Here is a 22,144-nt window from a genome sequence, read left to right on the forward strand (position 1 = left end):
TAGATTCTGAATTAAAAGAGAAATACTCTCTTCTGTGGCATTTTGTTCTGTGATTTTGAGCAATACACTCTTGCTGACAAACATATCAGAGCAAGAATGGTGTAAGAAAATGCTAAGTAGCTTCCCTAGTACCCAACTTCCCTCCACACAAAATGTAAGCAATATGAGTTTCCATCTCATTAAATTACTGGTCTACCAAGTTTGACACAACTGCCTGGTATAAGGCTAAAATATGACTGCATATTTTCTCTTCTACATGGGAACAAATTTTAATTAGGGCAAAATTATTTAAATGTACTCACTGAAGGCAGCTATATAACTAAAAGAGGGTCCACTAGCCACAAGCATATTGCTGAACTTCTAGTTCTACTGAATAGAAGTGAGAATGATAATATATCAAGTTTATGCAGTTTGTATCACCATGAATAAAGCTGTGACCTAAAATTTTTAATTCGCTGTCACAGGTTCATCAGACGGATCTCCTTCTAATATATTTGAGAACATAAAAGCTTAAATTGCTGCAGTTAATTCTGGTAGGAGAAAACCAACTTACCTTTGAACACAGGGATGTCAAGTGAAAGACTGTATTGATCAGAAAACAGGATATTTTGGTGCAAGGGATATTTTGGGCTAACAGGAGTTATAAAACAAAATCTTGAAGGGCTCTGAAACACATCATTATTGACACCCTAAGCATGGGTGTCAATAATGATACAGTGTTTTCAGTGCATTGAATCTTATCTCACACTGCACAGCAAAAAGGGAAATTTTAAGCATGTTCCAAAAAAAATGAAGCCCAAATTTACTAAGCTACCTCTTCTTTCCCTTGTTTAGATACATAATTAGATAGTGTATGTTTGTAGACATCCTGACTCCAAGCATTGGCTCAGCTGCAGGTAGGCAACACTGAGTGCCTGAACTGGTGGTTCTGACAGAAAGGATATTTTTTCAGCATGTACAGAGTAGCCAGTCTTGCAGCTCGGACGTTGGCTCGGACGGATCGGTACACGGCTTTCCGGAGGCCGAGCAGCTGCTGGCTAGGATGCTGTCCAGCTTTATTAAATGGGCAAGCGGCACTGACCCTGTCAAGCAAACTTGAAAAGTAAAATGTGATACAACTGTACAGATGTCCTAAAGTATTTTTAAAGAACAGTACATCAGTTTTCCTATTTCATTATTTAGAAAGCTTTTCCAAATCATTACCTATGAGACTAAAAAAACCTGATCACATCGATATATTTAATCGAAATTTCAGACAGCAGCCAGGATTCCTCAGTAAATACCCTTAATCTATTCTCATCTGAGCTGTGGCAAGACTCCTGAGCACATTTATTTTCTCTAAAATTTTCCAAAATGGTACGTTAATTGTAGACATACACAACATCATATCAATCAGGATACAAAACTATTACAAGCCCACCGTCAGCTTTGGAAGTTTTAATAAACATGTTTTTAAACATATACCTCTTTATATCCAAATTTATTTTTTCATTAATTTTTGCAGAAAAAAGGTGCCAGTGCATAGCTTTTCATGCAAAACACTATATTCTTTTAACCTTCCTGATGCAGGAAGTCTTCTAGGTGAAGAGAAATATTATTTGAGAAATGACATAGATTTTATCACCATGCAATGAATGGCAGCTGTATTTATGAGAGTCTTGACAGGCGAACACATGAAATGTATACACCACACAAGCATACTGGAAAATACATTTGGTTTCTGGCTATTCAGGTCAATATACGATTTAAAAGAAATGATGACATTTGCCTATTAAAATATATCTCAGATTGGCTTTAGCACTGTAACAAATTGCTTCATCTGGAAATCAAATGAATTGTGAACTGAGTGAACACTGAACAGCTCTGTGGAACTTTAAGCTTCAGCTATAACTCTTCATGTACAATCTCATGTCAAACCAGTGACTGAGACTCCGGAAATAGCCTAGGTGCACTCTCCTTGCTGGGACTGCTTCTACTAGAATCAACTCAGGAATGAACGTAGTCTGGACAACAGGACAATGAGTTGTGATTAATTGTTTGGGGACTGGAAGCCTGCTTCTGCTGTCATCTTTCCCAGGGCACTGTGAAGAGGTGATTTCATGTGCACTCTCTTAAAAGGGAAAAGCATACAGGGTACCTGGTAAGCCTGAGGTGGATTGCTGCATGGTAACTATTTCTGTAGTCCATCTGACTAAAAAGCTGACCAAGTCAGCAGACTAACTCTGCTGGGGAAATGTCAACCCTACTCCATGTGCTTAGCTGGACTGTGCTGCACATTGACTGGGAGGGGAAATAGCTTGTGGCCTTCACTATCAAATATGAAAACCAGAGCAGCCCACCCAGAGAGCAAGGCTGGAATCATGTATCAGTATGTTTAACACCATTAACACAAGCAGATTCATGCCAAATATTGCCATATATTGAATTTGCTAGCTGAAATACAATATAAAATATCTGCATACCATTCTAAATTATGTGTTAGTGAAATGGTTTATATAACATCTCATAAACTAATTTAAAATCTAAAAAAATAAAAACAGTGTTCATTTCTATTTCTAAATGTAAATTTAAAAGGCAAACCTTGCTGTATCTTTCACTAGGGTACACAGCATGTAATGCAGTACATGCCAATCTCTAACCTTTCCCTAGCTTCTGAAAGTAACAACTGGAAGTGTTCATGTGTAAACTCCCACATCAGTTTGTAGACTCAAGCCATGTGAGTTGTCAGAAGCAAGCTCAAAGAAAAGGAGCAGAATTCTTCTGCCATAAAAAAAGAGACAGAGATGTACGTTCTACTACAGTGATGAAGACTTTTCCAACTCCTATAGAGAACAAATATAGTGTAACTCATGCACAGCATGTACTGCCAGTATTCAGCAAAACAATCTGCTTTCCTTCTGGAATGGATTGTTTCAGTGCTTTTTATAAAAAAATTCTCCTTTATTCTAGTAATTAAGATTCAGAGAATCTATTATACGTCTTTCTGTACGGCCTGTCATATCCCTAAATTCCCAGTGTTCCATTTATCTTCACAGAATGGTTTGGGTTGGAAGGGAACATGAAGATGCTCTAATTGCAAATCTCCGGCCATGGGCAAGGACACCTTCCATCAGGCTCTTCAAAACCCTATCCAGCCAGGCCCTGAACACTTCCAGAGATGGGTAAGTCACCACTTCTCTGAACAATCTGTTCCTGTGTCCTACCACCCTCAGAGTCAAGAATGTTTGTCCTAATATCTAATCTAAACCTGCCCTGTTTCAGTTTAAAGCCATTCCCCCTTGCCTTATCACTACACATCCCTGTAAAAAGTCTCTCTCTTATCCTCTATGTATTTTAATTGGATTTACATGTTATCAAAATGTTATCAGCTTTGCATATCAGCCACAAGAAGCAAGAAGCAAAGAAAGTTTAAGGGTGAATTTCCCCTTTCCGACAGCTCCAAACCGATTTTACTGTATAGAGCAACAAAATATTTCTTCATTAATTTTACAAGCCAAATTTTTAATTGGCTTTCAACTTTTAACAAGTTTATATAAATATATTAATAAAAATATATTACTGCAGTTCTTTAAAGATACTAATATACATCCATATATATTAAGTTCATTCAACAGTTAATTCTAGTTTAAAATACAGTAAAAAGAAGTTAATTATTTTGGTGACAAGCAAGGGAATAAACACTTGCTGCTTACTGCTGCAGCCTTTCATTATGTATTCTTTCAGTTCTTGTTTTATGATGTGCAAGACAATGGGCATACTTTCATTACCCTCCAGAAATTCCAGGCTGCAACCTGTGATCAGGCTTCATTTGGCTAATTGCAAATGAAGCAATTAGACAGAAATACTGCCCTTCTGCCTGAGTAGAGCACTGCTCTACCTTTGCTCCTCAATTTCTGTAACTCAGGCTACCCAGGTGAGGTCTTGGCCATCTCTGCATCACAGAGCTGGTGTCACACAGACACACCTGAAATTCCAACAGAGCGATAAACACTTCCAAAGGCTATGCTGGAATCAGAATATCAAATTGTCTTTGAGAGCAGCTAATGTAAGAGAAGCCTGACAGGATTACAGAATCACAGAATAGCTGAGATTGGAGGGACCACTGCAGGCCATCTAATCCAAGCTCCCTGCTCAAGTTCTTAGTTCCTGATCTATGTGGCTGCAGTCAGTTTTACTGGGTGGGAGAATGAAGGCAAAAGGATGTTTGACTCTCTATTTGTGTACAGCAATTCACTACCACACAGTGGTAAACCACTTAAACTATAGAGAACTGACCAAACCTCATCAGTAATAACATACCATTTACAGAGACAGTCCAGTATCAATTAATAAGGGGCAAATAGGCTGGAAGAAAGCAAAGCCATAGATATTTCAATGGATGTGTAAATTAGTCTATGGGAACAGCAATGGATGATGTCATGGGGAGGAAAACAGCAGAGGAGCACAAGGAGCTTCAGGCCAAAGCTGCAGAGCTGGACTTGCCCTGTCAGAGTTTAGCTAAGTACAACCAGTCAAAGTCTGAACTTGGTACTATTTGAATGACAGCTTCAGTACCTTTCCACTCACAATATGGTCAACACAGAGGCCAAACTATGCTGAGTTAGCAGTGCCTTAAAACAGCTGCACATGTAACACTGACCATGATGCTGTACCTGATTGAAATCTCAGTCCTTCAAGGATGTCAGCACAAGAGTATACTCAGTAACTTTTCAAATGCAACCATTTCAATTGCCATGAGACTCTTTCTGAATAAGCACTAAGATTTTGATAACCTTACTACAGGAGATCATACTAAACTTTGTTCTGCTTAGGTTTACTGTAGAAAATTCTAGGAAAAAAAACCCGGGAAAACTAGCATTTTGGATCCTACTCAAAGAGGTATGCAAAACAAAGAATTTCACACTGCCCTGTACAGCAGCATCTCTTGCATATAGGGATGCAGAAAAGGACACTCTGGAGTTAGAACTTCCTCTAGGCTAAACCAACCCAAAACTTGTACAGTACTGACTTCTTTATACTGTACATTTATTCCAGTGAGGATCCTGGCACAGTCAGACTTCTCCCACTCCATCCATATACCAAAGTCTTTTGAAAAGCTTGCCAAAGTTTCAAGTAAAGAAGCTATTAGATCAAGCATCAGCTTAAAGACCAGTCTGTTTTTTGTTAATCTGTTATCTAAGATATTTAGTAAAAGAACAAGGCAGCAGCAATTTAGACATTGACCACAAGTTCATTTGCTTAAACTTGGGCAAAAATCCAAATGTTTTTCTAATCTGTAATTTGGACAAGCCCAAACAACAATTTCTGTTAAGAATGCATTTGCAAAGATAAGGCAGCTTATTGCTCAAGTTTATGCTTCTTCAGCAAAAATCCAGACCAAAACAAAAACCGCATAGCTAGGCAGACTGAAGACGTGCTTATGCATTCCAAAGGAACAATGAAACATTTCTTCAGTGAAGTACACTGAAGAATTCTAGCTAAAAATTCAGAATTTTAAGTCTAAAGTTGCACACTTGCATGTAAGAACATGTGTCTGAATGTAGAATAGTTGGTCTGGCACAGATAAACACCTTGTTGCCCGCAAGGGAACTTTTACTTTTTTTTAGAAAGTTAACTGTATTTCAGGTGTTGGTGTTTCCCACCTCCTTTAGCCTTGAGTGGAATTGGCACACATAGGGATTCGTCATAGGTGGTGTTGGGGGTTAGATTTGTTTTTTTTTCTTTTTCCACTTACAGATTTTTTTTCCCATAAGTTTCCAAGAAGCCTTAATGACTACTTAATCAGAACAAAAGGGAGTACTTGAAGGACATGGCAGCACAAGGCTACACCTATTGTTTATGAGTCCCTGGGAGTGTCCCTCAGAGGGGAGAGATGATGAGCTTTGGGAAAGGTAAAAAGACAGATCTGGGGGAGGGGAGCTCACTCTTGCTCTCAGCATTGAGGAGGACGCTCAAGCTGCCCCCCGTTGCAGGAAGAGTTCATGGCCATCACTCTGCCTCTGTCTCGTCCTGGGAAATCTACCGTCATCTGCTCCTGTACCCGGGAATCCTGAGCTCGCTTTCTCCAGCCTCCCCCCACCGCTGCTGCTTCCTCGGAACTTTGAGGTTCCCCTGCTACTCTGTAGCCCTGCCCTGCCCAGCCCTGCCGGGACACCCCTGCTGCTCCAGCTGCCAGCGCAGAGCTCCTCATCTCATCCACCAGCCCGGGACTTTCCTCCCTTCCAGCTCGGCCTCTCGGAGCCCTGCAGGGGCACTGAGATCAAACTGCCCCGGGCGTTTTTTGTGAAAGAAAGCCATCAAGGTTCCTGGTTCTGTTTATTATTAATGCTGTAGTTGTTGTTTGTTTGTTTTTTTGTCATATATACTAGTAAAGAACTGTTATTCCTATCCCCATACCTCTGTCTGAAAGCCCCTTTAATTTTTTAAATTAGGATAATTTGGAGGGAGGGGATTTGAATTCTCCATCTCTAGGGAGGTCCTGCCCCCTTCCTAGCAGATACCTGTCTTTCAAACCAAGACAGGTGGTTACAATGCAAACGCATCCACGGCAATGAGAGTGCATAGGAACAGGCCTGTGGGCTTTGGAATCACTGCATACACTGAAGACTTTCTGATGTCCTTTCATATAGCAAATCGGTGAAACTTATCAAATAGCTACAAGAGCTAAATAATCAGAAACACTTCTGCATCCCTTAAGTGGAAGAGGCAAATTCAACAGTAAATAATTTAAGAATCTACATGTTTCAACAACTGTATGCAAGAAAAAAAGACTAATGTTAACTTTACTTGAGGTGAGAAATGATGTTTGATTTTTTTGCTGATTACTGTGTTCTCACTACTTAAGACATATTTGTTAGATAAAAATAGAATGGTTTTTCATGTCCTGTTTTCTAAAATATGAGCAGTTACTTGCAGATTGTTTTATTTACATAATTTAATAATATAAGGTAAAAAAGCTCTCTAAATGACTCTCCAAAACAGTTAACTTAGTTCTAAGTCTATTTGTTTGTATATTTCATCAATAGCAATGCAGGATATTCAAAGGCATATGAGTTTTGTGAGACTTAATTCACCTTCAGGATGCAGGGTTTTAACACTGCGTTGTTAGAATTCATACTTTTAGTATGAATAGTAATTATACTATTTCACATAAATTAAAACCTTGAAGTATTATGTTTTTCAGTAACTCCACTTGTTATGGGAGACAGTGTAACAAGACAATTTTAGACGACAGCTGGTTTGAATGGATCTGTGTGTTGAATAAGGTGAAATACAGACTCACAGGGTAAATCCTCTGGAAATCACTTCGGTCTCCTGAATGAGTCGTAGCGCTTTCCTGACGAGGTTAGTGAAGGCTCGGCTGCTGGCCACGGTTTCTTCCAGCTGGATACAGGATTTTCGCAGGGACATTTGCAGCTTGGCTGTTCTCCACGTGCCCCACACTCTAAAGGCCGCATAGAGGAGCAGCAGGGGTCCGCACAGCAGCCATGAGGACTCCTTCCACCACGAAGGACACATAAGCAGTGCACTTACAAAGGCAAGGAACAGCGAGACATCCCTGCAAACAGACACATACCACCAGCCACAGTTACTGAGGGCAAACAAGTGGCAAAATTACCGAGTCTGCTGTTACAGCTGAGATTACAACATCTTACTGTGGGGCTTTTATGTAGGTCCTGAAGGGAGCTGTAAACACTGAAAACTCCTTGTGACGGGTTTAGGTGAATACACACATGATATTACTTGGCTGCTGCACTCTAAGGAAACCTTTCTTCAGCTTTTTTACAACATGAATAGGAGTAATGTACCACTTTGAAAAGTCAGTTTCTCTTACAAGTATGACTTAAATAAAATAGAAAAGAAAATTAAAAAAAGAAAAATCCTGACAACTCAGCGTTTTAAGCCAGGGCGTGTAGCAACTGTAGTATCTGTACTTCCAGGTTCAAGAGTACAGTAGAGAAGGGCATGTTTCTTTTGGTAGCAAATCCCTCAATTAGTGCCAGCTGTATTTTTTCTAGAGTCTGACTCATTTAACTTGGACATCAATGCACCACTGGTTTCTAACACAATTTTATAAAGATAGCTTGCATAATCACTTAAAATAATTTGGCACCTTTTGAAAATCCTTAAAGAATAGAGTTCCTAGTATCTCACTTATTTCTCAAAGACATTTAAAAAGTTTATAAAGTTGTTACTTTCCTCTCTAGAACTTCAACATAAATAACTGCTAGAAAATACACTGCATTTCATATGAATTATTACATGGTTTTGTAAAATAATCACAATCTTTAGAGAGGTGGATGGGATATCAGCTTCAAGGTGCATTGCAATGATACTTTTCCAGAAGCTGTTCAATGAAAGACATTTTTTCCTTCATCCCTTAAAGCTGTGTATCCTGCATTTAGGTTTGGATGTATTCACATGGAATATTTTTCCATTTCTAAAATAAGGCACAATCTCTGGGTTTCTATTTCCTGGACAGTTTTGTGGTCAAATTTCAACCAGCTTTACAAGTGTTAATTCTTTAGGAGTACTGGCTATTGATAGGCTTCAGTAAAGGTCCATTAAAATACTCCAAATATGTAACTACCTCTAAAAGGACAGACACACAGTCTCTAACTTCCTTGGTACATTAAAAATAAAGTCCCACACACAAAATAAATCAAATCATAACAATGAAAGACAAGAAGGGATTTAACAGCTCACTTTGTTCATTTTAAACTCCTGGTTGGTTAACCCAGATCATCATGGACAGACCAGAGATGAAAATGGAGACTCCACAATCCATTCCGTGGCTATTCCAACTCCTAAGTATCCTTAGAGCTCAAAAGATTTCCCCCAAGTCCCAATTTGAATCATTGGCAGATTAATTCCATTATTCTTCCTCATATGGTTCCCTTTTCTGAACTGAACAAACGATGACTGATCCCAACCTTCTACATATCATAACACTATTCCATCCCAGAGATATGCAGATCCTTTCCTGGAGTAGTACTGCATACCCAATTATTCACCACTTGGTGTTCATGAACTCAACTTTTCCTTCCCAAGTGCAGCATTAAACTTTTGTCTTAAATGAATTTTCTATTGTTTTCAAGGCATTTCTCCGAGCTACTGTTGAACTCTGGTCTATGGAAACACAAACTTAGTGTCATCTGGAAGGTGAACAACATTCACAAATTTTGTCAGTGTACTTTATCAACTGAAACTTAAAGAAACTGAGTAATGCTAGGACTAGAAAAATCTGGTTCAAAAGTTCTCTTGTTTGACAGAGAGCATCAATGATGACATAACTTAAACAGCTGAGGTGTGACTCTATAATAATTTTAGTGTATATATGAGAAAATAGCACTGGCCCATACTGTGCAACTTTTTTTCTACTGATTACCACATTTCAAGCAAGACACTGTCAGAACAACCACTGGCGTTATTTTTTAAATAGAGGTGGTAGCTGTTCAGATACTGCTGCAGTCAGCTCCTTCAGTATTCTTGAGTAAATTTCACAAGATTCAATGTATCTTATTGAAGTATTCTGCAGTTTGTTCTTCCGACAGTCTATGTTTGAAAATTAATTGCACATCCCACCTCACCTCCCCCCACCAACCAACAACATATTCTATAGAGACCACACCAAAATAAACACTTTTCACAATCACATCTCATTACCAAAATCACCTCTGTATAGCTTCAGAAATTAATGAATTAATCAACTGTGTTAGGTCTTCCTTATAGAATATATTAGTTAGGGAGTATTCATTCATGTTCATGTAGTTACCTCAGATTAAAATTCACTCTTTCAATAAAACACCCAATGAAAAAAACATGCTTATACAAAAATCTGGGGACTAGTAGAATAAAGACCCATGGACATGAGAAAAAGTATAGTTACTTTAATGTTGCATTTTATATCAAGAATGCACAATATATTTTTTGCTTGTTTCTCAGTGACTATAATGGTAGATATCCTCAATACAATACCAAATATTAGGAGTTGCTAGGGAGCGTAGCGTTGGAAGCTGTCTGTTTTCCTGTTGCTTACACTGCCCTGCAGACAGGATACTGGGGTCAAGGAATTCAATCAGTTCCACATCCTCCTGCAGCAGAACTTCCTGTTGCAGGATGGTACGGAGCGTGTCAAATCGAAATCCAACATCCTTACCACATACAAATGGGCAGCAGAAAAAACAGGCATTAATAAAGAATATGCAAATTCTTAAAATTAAGTTAGCACAACAAGGAAAACACCCACACACTCTACTTTACTGACAACAATCTATTCCCAGAGCACAGGAATGTTTCAGATATATCACAAATAGCTAGTTTTTTAATTAAAGTTGTTTAACTAAAAGCTCATACACTACCTAACAGTTCAGGCTTGCAGGATACATCACACTGACTCTGTGATCTGACCTAGATGCTAACTGGAAACAGGCCACAGAGTATGCCAATATATTTGCCTAAGAATAAGAGAAGTACTGAATTTATTAGATCATTAAAAAAACCCAGAAAATACTTTTAAAAAAATGTCATGACATCATTTCTATCATTAACAAACAAACAAAACTTAGAAAGAAAGATATTGCTAATTAGTCAACAAAAAGTCACTTGTAGGACACTTAGTAACAATAGGGTCAGTGCACTGGATCCAAGCTCCAAGCCAAGGCAGTGGAGTACCCTCCTGCAGGATTCTGCACCTTTCCCAAGGGAACTCAATCCAAACATGAAACAGCATGGGGCTCCAAAGACCTCACACCTGCTAAAACTCAGGCACAATTTAGGGAGTTACTTGAGAATTTGGTGCCATAAGCATTTGCTACTTTTTCCCCAACGAGAGCTCTTCAAGACAAGCATGCAGCTCATGAAGACAAATACAACCATCAGAGAAGCCCTCTGAAATTTTCATTTGCATACTGCACCAAACCATAATTCCTTCAAGTTAAGAATGTCATAACAAAACCCAACAAACACTGAACATGTGCATCCCTGCATCTAGCTAATTACAAGAGGGAAAAGAGAGTATTTCTGAAAAGTCTCTAATAGAAGCTTTAACACAAGTGTGACATTTCACAGTACAAAATCTGTTTCATTCTGTCACTGACAGAATGAGATTCTTTATGAAACCATAAGATAGTTAGTTTAGAAATTTAATTCCATGCACAGATGTCACCTCAGATAACTTTCATTCTACTTTTAATGGAAAACATTTGTTTCAGGACTGTGTGCAAGAGGAAACTCTGCCCTCCTCCGATGCATCCTGTGTCACTTCAGTACTCTACTGTAGTATGCAGCAGGACAAACATGTTTCCCATGTTCTTCGCTTATGCCTCCATCTCAAGAAAGTAAGGCTAAAAATCACTGTTAAGAAAATACCCTCAATTCATAGGGGAAGAGGGAGGAAGAAAAAAAGTCAATCAAAGATCAGTAATGAGAGATTTTCAGAGGAAATTTTGTTCTCGTGAGTTAAAGGAGAACTGAGATATAGCAGAACTCTGTGAAATGGAAAATTCTAACTTCTCATGTTGCTCAACATTTTCTATTGAAGCTCCATTTGAAGACACCATCCCTACATCATAGTAGAAAAATAAATCAGAATTCTAGATTCTGGACCTGTCTGACTAAAGTGACATTTGCAAGTCATGCTAGGAGCATGAAGGAGCTAGGTACAAGTCAAAGCAGATCTGAGACAAGCCCAGACTGGAAAGCAGTGCTGCAGACAAGGAGCAAACAAAGTTTGCTTTGCCTTTCCCAAAAGCAGCAGCCCTGTAGAGAGCAGTGTTGAAACAAAGAAGGCAGGATGGGTCCAGGGCCAGTACAGCTGCACTGTGGGGTGCTGTGCCTGAGCTAACAAGCTGAAATGGAGGGTGAAGCAATACTCAGCTCAAGCTCTACAACCTTCTGTCTCAGGTGGTCTCTACAAGGCACTAGGCTACATGTGGATTTTCTCAGTCAGCATCTCCCCACTGCCTTCCACCAAAGGGGTACTACACTGCAATTAAACTCATTTCAGCTTTCAAGAATTTCTTTAATTTCTCACATATTTTATTATCTTCCAAATTTTGAACATCTTCAACATGGCTACTGATGCTGCTCCTGTCCTTTTGTGCCCACTTAGGCACAGTAACTGAAAAGCAGAATTAGTATTATCTAAAGAATAAGTAATACTCTTAGAGCCAAAATCAACAATACAGACCAAAGATGTTGTTCAGAGGATGAGATACAGAGGAGAGGAAGACCTGTGGATTAGGAAAGGAAATGGAAAAATAAAAAAAGTGATCACTTACCAGTCGGTGAAGTATGTCATTGTTTTTCTTATATTGTGGAAAAGGAAACCAGATTCTAAAAAATTCAACTAGTTTTGACAGGATGCCTTGCTGAAAGGAACAGAAATTACTCCAATTAAAAAAAACCCAACAAAAACCAAAGCCAAAATTAAATAAATAACAGCAGACAAAGCCTTTATTTCTGCATTTGATTTTCTTGTTAACTCAGACCCAAGTACCTGTAAGGAAGTTTCACTTACTGTGTCTGGCCTAACTTCAGAGTACCCTAAGAGAACATCTGCTTCCCGTCAGTTTGCTTGTGAACAAGAGAATAAAATAAAGTCTTCAGTAACCCCACCTATTTGGAGCATAATAGATTGTTATGTTGTTCTGTTAAAAATAACTCCAGCTAAGATTAGATTGATCTCAAGCTGGCAGATACTGCATTGATACGAAAGATTTTCTCTCTCCTGGGGGATAAAAACCCAAAGGTTAAATGACTGACAGGCTTTAGAAAAGTGAAAGACCAGAACAGGGACGATCTCTCCTCAGCTGCCCACTGCAGCTTGAGCACAAGACTCCAGCATAGTTGTAAACAGAGACAGGGAGAGTGATGGTAAGAAGAAGAAATGACCCAGAAACTCCCTGTCCACACCACTGTGTGTGCTGCCAGGTACTTTGTGTCTGTGCTGCTTCCCACACAACCTAAATCCACACTTCTGTCTGAGCCATAAACATAACTTCAGATGCCACTAATAGAGGACTCCCTCTCAGTCATCACACATTCTGCTCTCGTATCTTCCTAAAACAAGGTGCATGACAGATTATAACTGAATAGATGCATGGTTTTGCTTCAGTCTGCAGCCATTCAATTAAAAAAAAAAAAAAAGCAGCTTTTGACACAACATTCTATCTATTTTCCTCAGACTGAACTGACAGGAAGTATTTTTCAAAATATTTACTTATATATATTTCATGAATTCTGAGGCCCTGTCTCAATCTTCAGACTGCTGACATGTAACACGATCAAATAAAATGTATGTCAAAAAAGAATTAATTGTGAAGTGCTTACATTTTGTGGCATACTACTTCAAAATAATAAAACATACATATTGTAATGTTTGTCATACCATACAGATTGTAATAGCTCAATGTATAAAAGGTGACAGCTTCTGTTTCTCCCTCTTGTTCAGGTTGTTTTTCGTTTTTTATTCTCCTCTTGTTTGTTTTTTTCTTGGTTTTCCCCCAGCTACAAGGTGGGAAATAGAAGAACAAACCCAAGCAAGAGGAGCTCAGAGTTTTGTAGTTAACCTGTGACCAGCCTGGCAGCCCTCTGAAAGGCAGTGCCACCAGTGCAGCAAGCCAGGGCAGAACAGCCTTAACACCAGGAACTGCCACCATAAAGCCCCTATGCTTCCACAGTTTTTGAAATAACTTATTTTGGTGCCCATGTAAGTAATCTAACTGAAACTTTTCTTTACAAATGTCTCATCTGTTTGTGACCAGTTAGATTTTGAGATCTATGCCACAAGGAAGTGTTTCTAGGTCAGTGAAGAGGTAAACCAGTAACAGGGATCTCATAATGATAGCTCTTCCCGAAACACTGACATCATTGTGGCTTGTTAGGAGGAGCCATCCCAGCAATTCACACTTAAGACTATGGAATAAATCCAAGTGATTGTATGTTGATGTTGCTCAAGGGCAATGACATAAGTCAGAAGAATGTCACTAACTGCAGCACTAGATTATCCTTCAAGTTTCTTGTAGAATGGTGCAAAAATAAATAACATTTTCTAATTACAATTTGCAGAAAATTGAATTAAATTAACAAAGGCCCTGCTCCACATTTGAATTTCCAACAGGTATTTCACTGAACAGTACTGTTCCCTGTACACTGAAAGCAGGGTACAGAAAGAGTCATCCATTTAATTTAAGACTATGCCTCTTGAATCCTATCATTTTCAACTGCTTAGCCTTTGTAAGTCTTTGGACTTTTATAATGAACATTTAAATCTACACCAAGGATAGCTTTAAACTGCTACCAGCTTACTAAACTAGACTGTGGAGTTACTGAAAAAAAACCCCAGTGTGCTACATAAGCAATCTTTTCGTTTATTCCCCATGGTCTAGTTTAAAAATAAAGACCCAAGCTTGCATAAACACTCAACAGGCAAGTCAGTGCTTGAAAATACAAAACAAGACAACCCACTTGCCTGTGGGTTGTGACCCAATAGAGTACAGCAACACACTGAATTATTCACATCCTTGGAACAGTGTCTCACAGTTTGCCTTCCCATGGGGAGTGTTACTGACAAGTAAAACTACTTTTACCAACACACAAGTCAGGTCATGGTGCCAATGCTTCTGGAGTATTCTTACAGCTTTAGAACAACACTCAGTCAAATTCTCTGCATCTCAAAGATGCATAACTCAGAACATTTAAAAAAATATTAGCATAATACATGCACATTTTAGGTAAATTAATTTGAATCTAAAAAAGAATTCTAAGAACTATTTCTCTTCTGTAGAGAAATTCTTCAGAAGAAGATAATGCTACACACCGAATAGCTTGCATCAAGTGGGTGGGAGACCTAGACAAAGGCAAAGGACTGGTCCCTCTGCCATGCACATCAGGGCACCTGCACACCTACTGAGGGCTACCCCAACACAATCCTCAGAAGCTGCCTCCAGCACCAGCTCTGCTCTAATGACAAAATATCATATCTAAGGTGGGACAAGGTGGGACAGTATAATCAATTTAAACATTCAGATATGCACAGCAGTCTAGAAAAATGGCTGAGAAAGTAAAGATGTAAATGGGAAGTGATAAATTCTGAATAGATCAAGCAGAATTACCCAAATGGGATTTAATTCCAGAAAACAAGTCTAGGAGGTCTTACTAGCAGTGCTTTTGAGTATCAAGTGATCATGAGACCAGGACTTTAGCTGTAACTTTCTCCACAGACTGGCACAGCCAAGAATGTGGCATCTACAATTACTATGCTAAATCACATCTCAATAATCCTTCAGATGAGAGCTTAGCATTTCATCAGCTCCCAGAACACAACCTTAAAACACCTTTACAGCTTTTTAACTCAATGTTTATTAACACCATATTCCAATCAAAAAAAAAAGGCCAAAAATCCACAACCAAAACCACACGTCCCAAGAAGTATTTAAAATGTGCTTCAAATTCAATTGATGCCTGTGCCTTTCCTTATGCCTGAACCATGCGCTCTGCCTGGCAGGACAAGCTAGCTAGACACAACAGAAATATTTGTATCAGTCACTAGGAACCTCTTCTTCTTCCCAGATTTGTTTTTTCAGTCCCTGAAGATCCCAAAGTAGACCTTCGCCATGCCACATTCTTGCTGTGTGTCACCTGCTTTCAGCTGCACAGGATTCCCACTTACTGAACACAAGAGAAGGAAACCATCTCAACTCAAAGAGAAAGCAATACTCTGCCTTTTACATTTTTATTTGAATAAAGTGTTTAAGGCATTTGGGAACTTGATTTTCAGAACAGAAGGGAAGTGATATACTCATACGGGGGATCACTCAGTGTGGAACAGCATCTGCTCCCTGTAATCATAGTTACATCAAGCCTCAAGGAAGATCATTTTATATTAGGATTGTGGGTTGGTACATATTTAGAAGTCAGAAACCATTTATTTTCCAGACTTTTTATCATTTCAGTAGACTAGACCAGTGAAGGCCAAAAGAAGGGAAATGGTAACAGTCTCATGTAAAACTGAGGAAATGACTGGATAGGAATGCAAATTATTTGTCTGTATGTCATAAAAAAGTTGCAACAAAGCCTCAGGTCCTCCTAAATCCAGTCTATTTTTTCTAAATGTGTGGCCAGCTGCCTCTCCCTCATTTTATTTCCTATTGAGACACCTACCAAAATGGGACACAGAAATCAAATGACAAAACCAGACTTTCTGACATCAGATTACAAAAAAAAGTGTTAACTCTTCCAGCTGGTACTGGACTTGCAGCAGGAAAAACCTATGGCAATTTATCACTAAAAATTACACACAGGTTTCTCCCTCATTTCCACTATGTATCCTTGTCTAGACAGAGATGAGACAATGTGAACATCACCTAGTGTTTGTAAGAAATGGACAGCCTGATTTCACACACCCACTCCCTTCAAGTTGCAAGGCAAACCATGAAAAATGACTTCTGCATCTGACACAGTACTAGAGGAATTGCTGCCAGCACAACAAGATGAAGTGTAAAATGCTTGAAGGAAAGGGAGGGGAAAAAACAGAATACCTGAGGTTTTTAAAAGAAGTATATCTTAATACTTTTGAGGTTCTTAACCTCTCAGTGCTCTTGTATAAAATTCTGTGAAAATTATATACACAAACATAATATCATACTGATTTTCTGACTGCCACAGAAGTAACTGTGCAAAATAATGTAGTGACAGTCCATGCATTACTTCACAGTAACAGAGTATCAACCAGTGAAATGTCATCCTAGTTTTTAATTACCAGTGAACAAATGTTAACATTTAACACATAAATAAATACACAAATAAATACTTAATCAAAGTCTTCCTACACTAAGTCAGAATAGGTATCTTCAGTGTAAACATACCACAAAACAGCCATTAGCTTTAAAGAGAAAACATATTTTCAGCTGGTTTCCAGAGGGTTATGGTAAGTGCCAGCTGACAATTCTGAAAAGCAGAAGCAGTAGACCTAATATTTTCAATGAACACTTTTAAAGGTAGCTCAAAATAAAGAAAAATTTAAATCCTAATTTAAATTCTGCCTTGCTTTGTGACCAGTGATAGAAGCAATCATTAGAAATGCAATAGCTATCCGCATCAAGTATCTCATTCAGATTGGTTACTGCCTTTCTACTTCCCAGAAATCCTCTTTCTTAATATGTTTTGTCACAGACAAAGCTATACTTAGCAACTGAATGCCTGGGAAGGGCTGGAAACTATAAATATTCTGTTCTAGAAAATTACAGGTTCTATTCCCAGAATGTCATGCTAAGCTAACATAATAAGATCCACTATATAAGATAATTTTCAACACTCAAAAAATTACTTATCAAAGCTTCTTGCTTCCCTAGCTTATGTAAGTGCAAAGAAACACTCCAAACCATACTGATTAACCACAACTTCCAGATACGGTAACGGGCTGAGGTTCATTGTCTGGGGGATTTTGCCTTTGTTTTTTTTAAATACAGGAAGTGATTTCTCTCTGTTCTGATTTCTCCTATTTGTGAGGCAATGCAGTTTTCTTGTGAGAAGACAAATACTCAGCAACAGGAGAGTGCTCACCTTCTGGGCAGCACGCACAGTCTGCTCCCTTTGGCTCTCTGCTGCTGCACATTGCTCTGCCTTATGTGACACCGAGGAACATACTTCAAAATCTGTGTGTCCCAAATCCTGCAGATATTGGTACAGTGGAGAATTCTGAAAAGGGAGTTATAAAAAGAAAAGGGAGGGGAAAAAATGTTAAAAATCATTCCGTGTTTCCCACAAACCGCACTGTGAATTCAGCAACCACGCAACCAGCAATGAATAGACTGAGAAATGGGAAAAAAAAATGGAAAAAACTTCCGCTGTCTCCAAGGATGGTATTAGTATTCTGGCTTAAAAAAAAAAATAATCCCACAGCACACAAACAAAAAAACCAACTCAACTTCTTAAAATTGCTGGCAAAACGCATGATTTACAAACAGTCCTTAATAAAACAGATAAAGTATGGAGTTCTGATCACCAGAGAATAGTGATATTTAGAGTGATTAGATATTTATCTATACAGATCTGTGAAATTTCTTCTTGTCATCTGCACCAGGTATCTAGATTTACTTAACTCTTATTTTTCAGTTTACAACTACATATATGCCAGTATCTAGGATGCATTTGAGGAAAACAACACCTAGGATAACTCAAGTTCTACTCAGGACATGTAAAGAGAAACTTTTGAAGAGAAACTCTCAGCAATCCATCTGATACAGCCTAGTTAGACAGGAATTGATTTTGACCCCTAAAAATTTTTATTAATGACAGTATGCAAACTCTAACCAACTGCATAAAAAAAAATCAACATCTTAATTTCACATACTATCAACCACAATACTGTATATAAAAAGTAAAAACTTTACAGTAAATGATGCACAGTTGTGGAGGTCTGCAGAAATAACCACCAACAGAACACCCACCACTGTTACAGTGACTATCATTAACTTGCTGGTGCAAGCTGTGAAGGGCCCACCTGACTGACCATGTACCAACACAGCTGAATCTCCAATGACTGCCTGCCATGGAATAAAACCTGGAAGCCACCATTCATACCAGCTGAGCAAATTAACTTGTTACCTTTAGGAATTTTGTTAACCCTACCACCAAAGTGCTATTTTAATCCCTCTTATCTATTTAAAGCATGCAAAATCATACTTGTGTTTACTCTGTTTCAGTTACTCACAACAGATTCAGCATCCAGTCATTACCTGAAACTTAAATATTCCTACAACTCACAGGTACAGACAATCACACTCACCCACAATGACAATGATTGTGCAAAACATTCAGATAGGTTAATGACTCATTTCCTTGTGAGAATATTTCCAGGGTGACAACGCAGTCCTGTGTTTTTTCCAAGGACCCTTCTTCCATGGCTGAGTACTTTTTCAAAATGCATCCAGCTCTAATTAAACTGTGCTGTTCTGGACCGGCTGTTTCTCTCTAAGTAGAACATGCTATTTTACCGGAATTCCTTAATTAAAATGGAAGAGAACACGTAATAGACTGGAATACTTGTTCTATTTAAGACACTGTTAAATTCACCTAATAACTTCAGGACAAAACTGAGAATATGCATGGAGATGCATAACCTTGTCTTCTTAAAACACCTTTCATACAGAGCCAGGCTGTGCACTGCCAACACAACTGGAACAACCTGAACACCTCCACACCAGAACTTCTAGCGTAGCATGGGATTTTCCCCATTTAGATGAAGACACAGACAAAGCAGTGAGTGAACAGAGAATGTTTTCTTCAAAAATCATAGTTATAAGGCTCACTCCAGGCAGAACTTCAAGGAAATCATATCTAGGCTCTTGGCAAACCTGACCATCATCTTGACCATACTTGCCACGAGCAAGGGCAGCCATCATACGGCACATGACTATTCTTGTACTTTATTGGCACTCACCAACACACAGACAGCTGGAAAAGTAACCCAAAAATACTAAGGACTTTTTCTACAATTATCTCAGGGTCCACCTTTCTTTGGGGTCCATGATTAGATAATTTTTTAAAAGTTGATCAAGAAAACTTGTCTATTGTTGTTTAGATTAGTTCCATTTCCTCATAAAAATGGGTGAAGGAAGGAGAATGAGAGGTAGAGACAGACACTATCCACTGAAAACTGAATCATCTAAAATCCTGAAAGCTATCACTAGTAAGTGAAATACAGCACACATGTAAGAATGCCAAATTCTTCCCTTTTACTGGTTACCTAGTTATGTCACAACCTTCCATCTAACTGTAATTAGTAGATTTTCTACTCTACAGAAACAGTAAAAAATACACCATCTCTTCAAATATTAGTGAAATTTCAGCCCCTAACTAGGAGGAATGATTTTATTTGTTCTTGTAACTAAGGTAGAATATGGGCACCTTACTAGCCACCCTTCTGACTAACTCTTAGAAGGCTTTTACATGGTCTGGTAATGGGTAAATTTACACTTTTTTATCCCTGTTCAGAACTGGAAATCAGTTTTCTGACTCTTAGCTTAGGAAATGAAAATTAATTAAAATTTAATGTGAATGCTATTCCTTTAAGTAGATAATGGGTTTTCTCTTTCAGTTTCTCAGAAAGTACTCAGGCTACCAAATCTTCCTCTAACAGATTTCTTTGGCTCTCCATGCTTTGACTATCGCATTCTTTCTGAAATATTATTAGCAGAACTTACTTGCATATTGGAAAAATCCTGTATTTTTATAAACTTCAGTGACCAAGAACTATGCTGTGACTAAAATTCCTTATGTAAGTAAAACCAGCATTGTTCCCCTTTCTGAATCAATTAGAAGCATGCAAGATGTGGGTAAAGAAAGCAATGAAAAAGAATAGGGTTGAGGCCCTTCTGAAATTAGATTATTAAGAATCCTAACAAACGAATCACAAAAATCTTCCATTAAGAGTGAGGTCTCTTGTGTAGCACAGGCAACTTCACATTTTGCTTAGAAAAATCTGAAGATTACACTGCTATTAGAAATACCACAGATGGCATGCATACATTAGTCTATGCTAACATAAACCCACACTATTTATTTATTTATTGTATTTCATTTCCTACTGCCTAACAAGCCTGTCACTTGCAAAGCTGTGTGGTCTGTATAACTCACAGTTGCCTACAATCAAAAAGGAAAAAATGGAAGATGTCTCCACCAATCTATAGATAATATGTCCCATGACATGTAAGTAATGTCTAGAAAATCCATTAAAGCAATTTTTAAAAGTCAAATGGTAAATTTTATGTGTGGACATTCATACAGAATTTCCAATATTATCAAGGAATCATAAAATTACTAATTATGCAACTACACAATTGCAATGTGATACCATTAAAAGATCCTTTTTTGTATAGTGTGTTTCAGTACAAGAGACAGAAGTACTACACTTAATGCTTACAAAGCATGTTTAATCCTTACAAAGCTCTAAAAGCAATAATTAAATCTATAGTGTATCTTATGTATCACAGATTATAGCTCTGACTTTTTAGCTTAGATCCTTACCCAAACCTCTCACTCCTAAAAGCCTTCTTTCCCATAAAGAAGATGGCAAACATGCACAAATTCTTGAACATGCACTTCTAACTGTGAGAAAAATTCCTTGGTTTCAACTCATGCTGTTGTTCATCAGCACTGCTAGGCTCAGCTGCTTTCACCTGCAAATATCATGATAATATTAAAAATATATACTTATTTGTTGGGGAAAATAGGAGGCCTCTGCCCTGTTTCCTCCCAATTTTTTTTTGCCCAGAATTCATACATTCCTTTTTACAACAGTCCAACATTAAAAACTAAAAAAAAGCCCAACAGCTTCTCCATTTCTGCATGTGATATAAATCTACACTTTTATTTCAAGAAAATCAGGACACACCAGGAAGTTTATCGCAGTAATAGGTGGTAATTAAAAAAAATAGACTAGTCAAAAAGCTTTTATATTAGAATGTGAGGTAAAGGGACAGCAAGTTTGTTTCAGTGGATGGCACAAAGAAGGAATTTTAAATACAAAATGTCATCTTACCATTAATAGAGTATATTATACTAGAGGAATCTATTCCAAGTACTTTTGAATTTTTGCTTTCAACCCTTCTCAACTTAGATAATAACTAGAGTTATTAGCATTACTCAAGTTTGACAGTCACGTGTGTTTGTTTATTTCTAGTTGTCTCTGGCAGAATGACATGGTAATGAATAATGTACAAAGTAGAGAGGAAATTTTAAAAAATAAATAAGTTTATTATTATGTTGCCATCATACCATCAGTTACTGACAGGAAATATTATCTAAAGTAAGTGATACCAAAACAAGGTTCTTCAGCAATATGCTGTATTGATTGCTAAAGTTTCCTCCAAGTCCCTGCTGCTTCTTTTAAGTCACTTTCTGAGACACAGGAGACAAAGGTTACATTTACGGCCAAGGCATTTTTAAAGATTATATTAATTGTCCAAAATGAGTGCTGGAAATGAAACAGTTCCAGAACAGACAGAAGACTAAAAGCCATTCTTCTTTGGTGTACTTTACACAGATTATATATAAAAGAACTTGTTAACAAGTGAAGCGAGATAGTCAGAAATGGCTAATGTACTGAGTGGGAACATGGTTTTCGAAAGTTTGAAGAATC

At 38.0% G+C, this 22,144-nt stretch overlaps 1 protein-coding gene and 1 long non-coding RNA gene across 3 annotated transcripts in view; one reads left to right on the forward strand and one right to left on the reverse strand.

Moving 5' to 3' along the window:
* The window catches only part of LOC134550049 (uncharacterized), a 59,969-nt gene extending 53,070 nt beyond the window's left edge, over positions 1-6,899 (forward strand). The window contains exons 4-5 of the long non-coding RNA XR_010080239.1: positions 3,036-3,161; positions 5,737-6,899. This is a non-coding gene — a long non-coding RNA (uncharacterized LOC134550049). The remainder of the gene's footprint in view (positions 1-3,035; positions 3,162-5,736) is intronic.
* VEZT (vezatin, adherens junctions transmembrane protein) overlaps positions 1-22,144 on the reverse strand; it is a 70,028-nt gene that overhangs the window by 36,245 nt on the left and 11,639 nt on the right. The window contains exons 2-6 of one of the 2 annotated variants that reach the window (XM_063396300.1): positions 17,566-17,700; positions 12,282-12,371; positions 9,979-10,154; positions 7,283-7,558; positions 945-1,082 (exon numbers count right to left, since the gene is read on the reverse strand). In XM_063396300.1, coding sequence (XP_063252370.1) covers positions 945-1,082; positions 7,283-7,558; positions 9,979-10,154; positions 12,282-12,371; positions 17,566-17,700 — 815 coding nt within the window. Of the gene's footprint in view, positions 1-944; positions 1,095-7,282; positions 7,559-9,978; positions 10,155-12,281; positions 12,372-17,565; positions 17,701-22,144 lie in introns of both variants that reach the window. The other variant, XM_063396301.1, reaches the window with a different exon arrangement.

Source organism: Prinia subflava, chromosome 4 (assembly GCF_021018805.1).
Source record: "Prinia subflava isolate CZ2003 ecotype Zambia chromosome 4, Cam_Psub_1.2, whole genome shotgun sequence".
Classification (NCBI taxonomy): domain Eukaryota; kingdom Metazoa; phylum Chordata; class Aves; order Passeriformes; family Cisticolidae; genus Prinia; species Prinia subflava.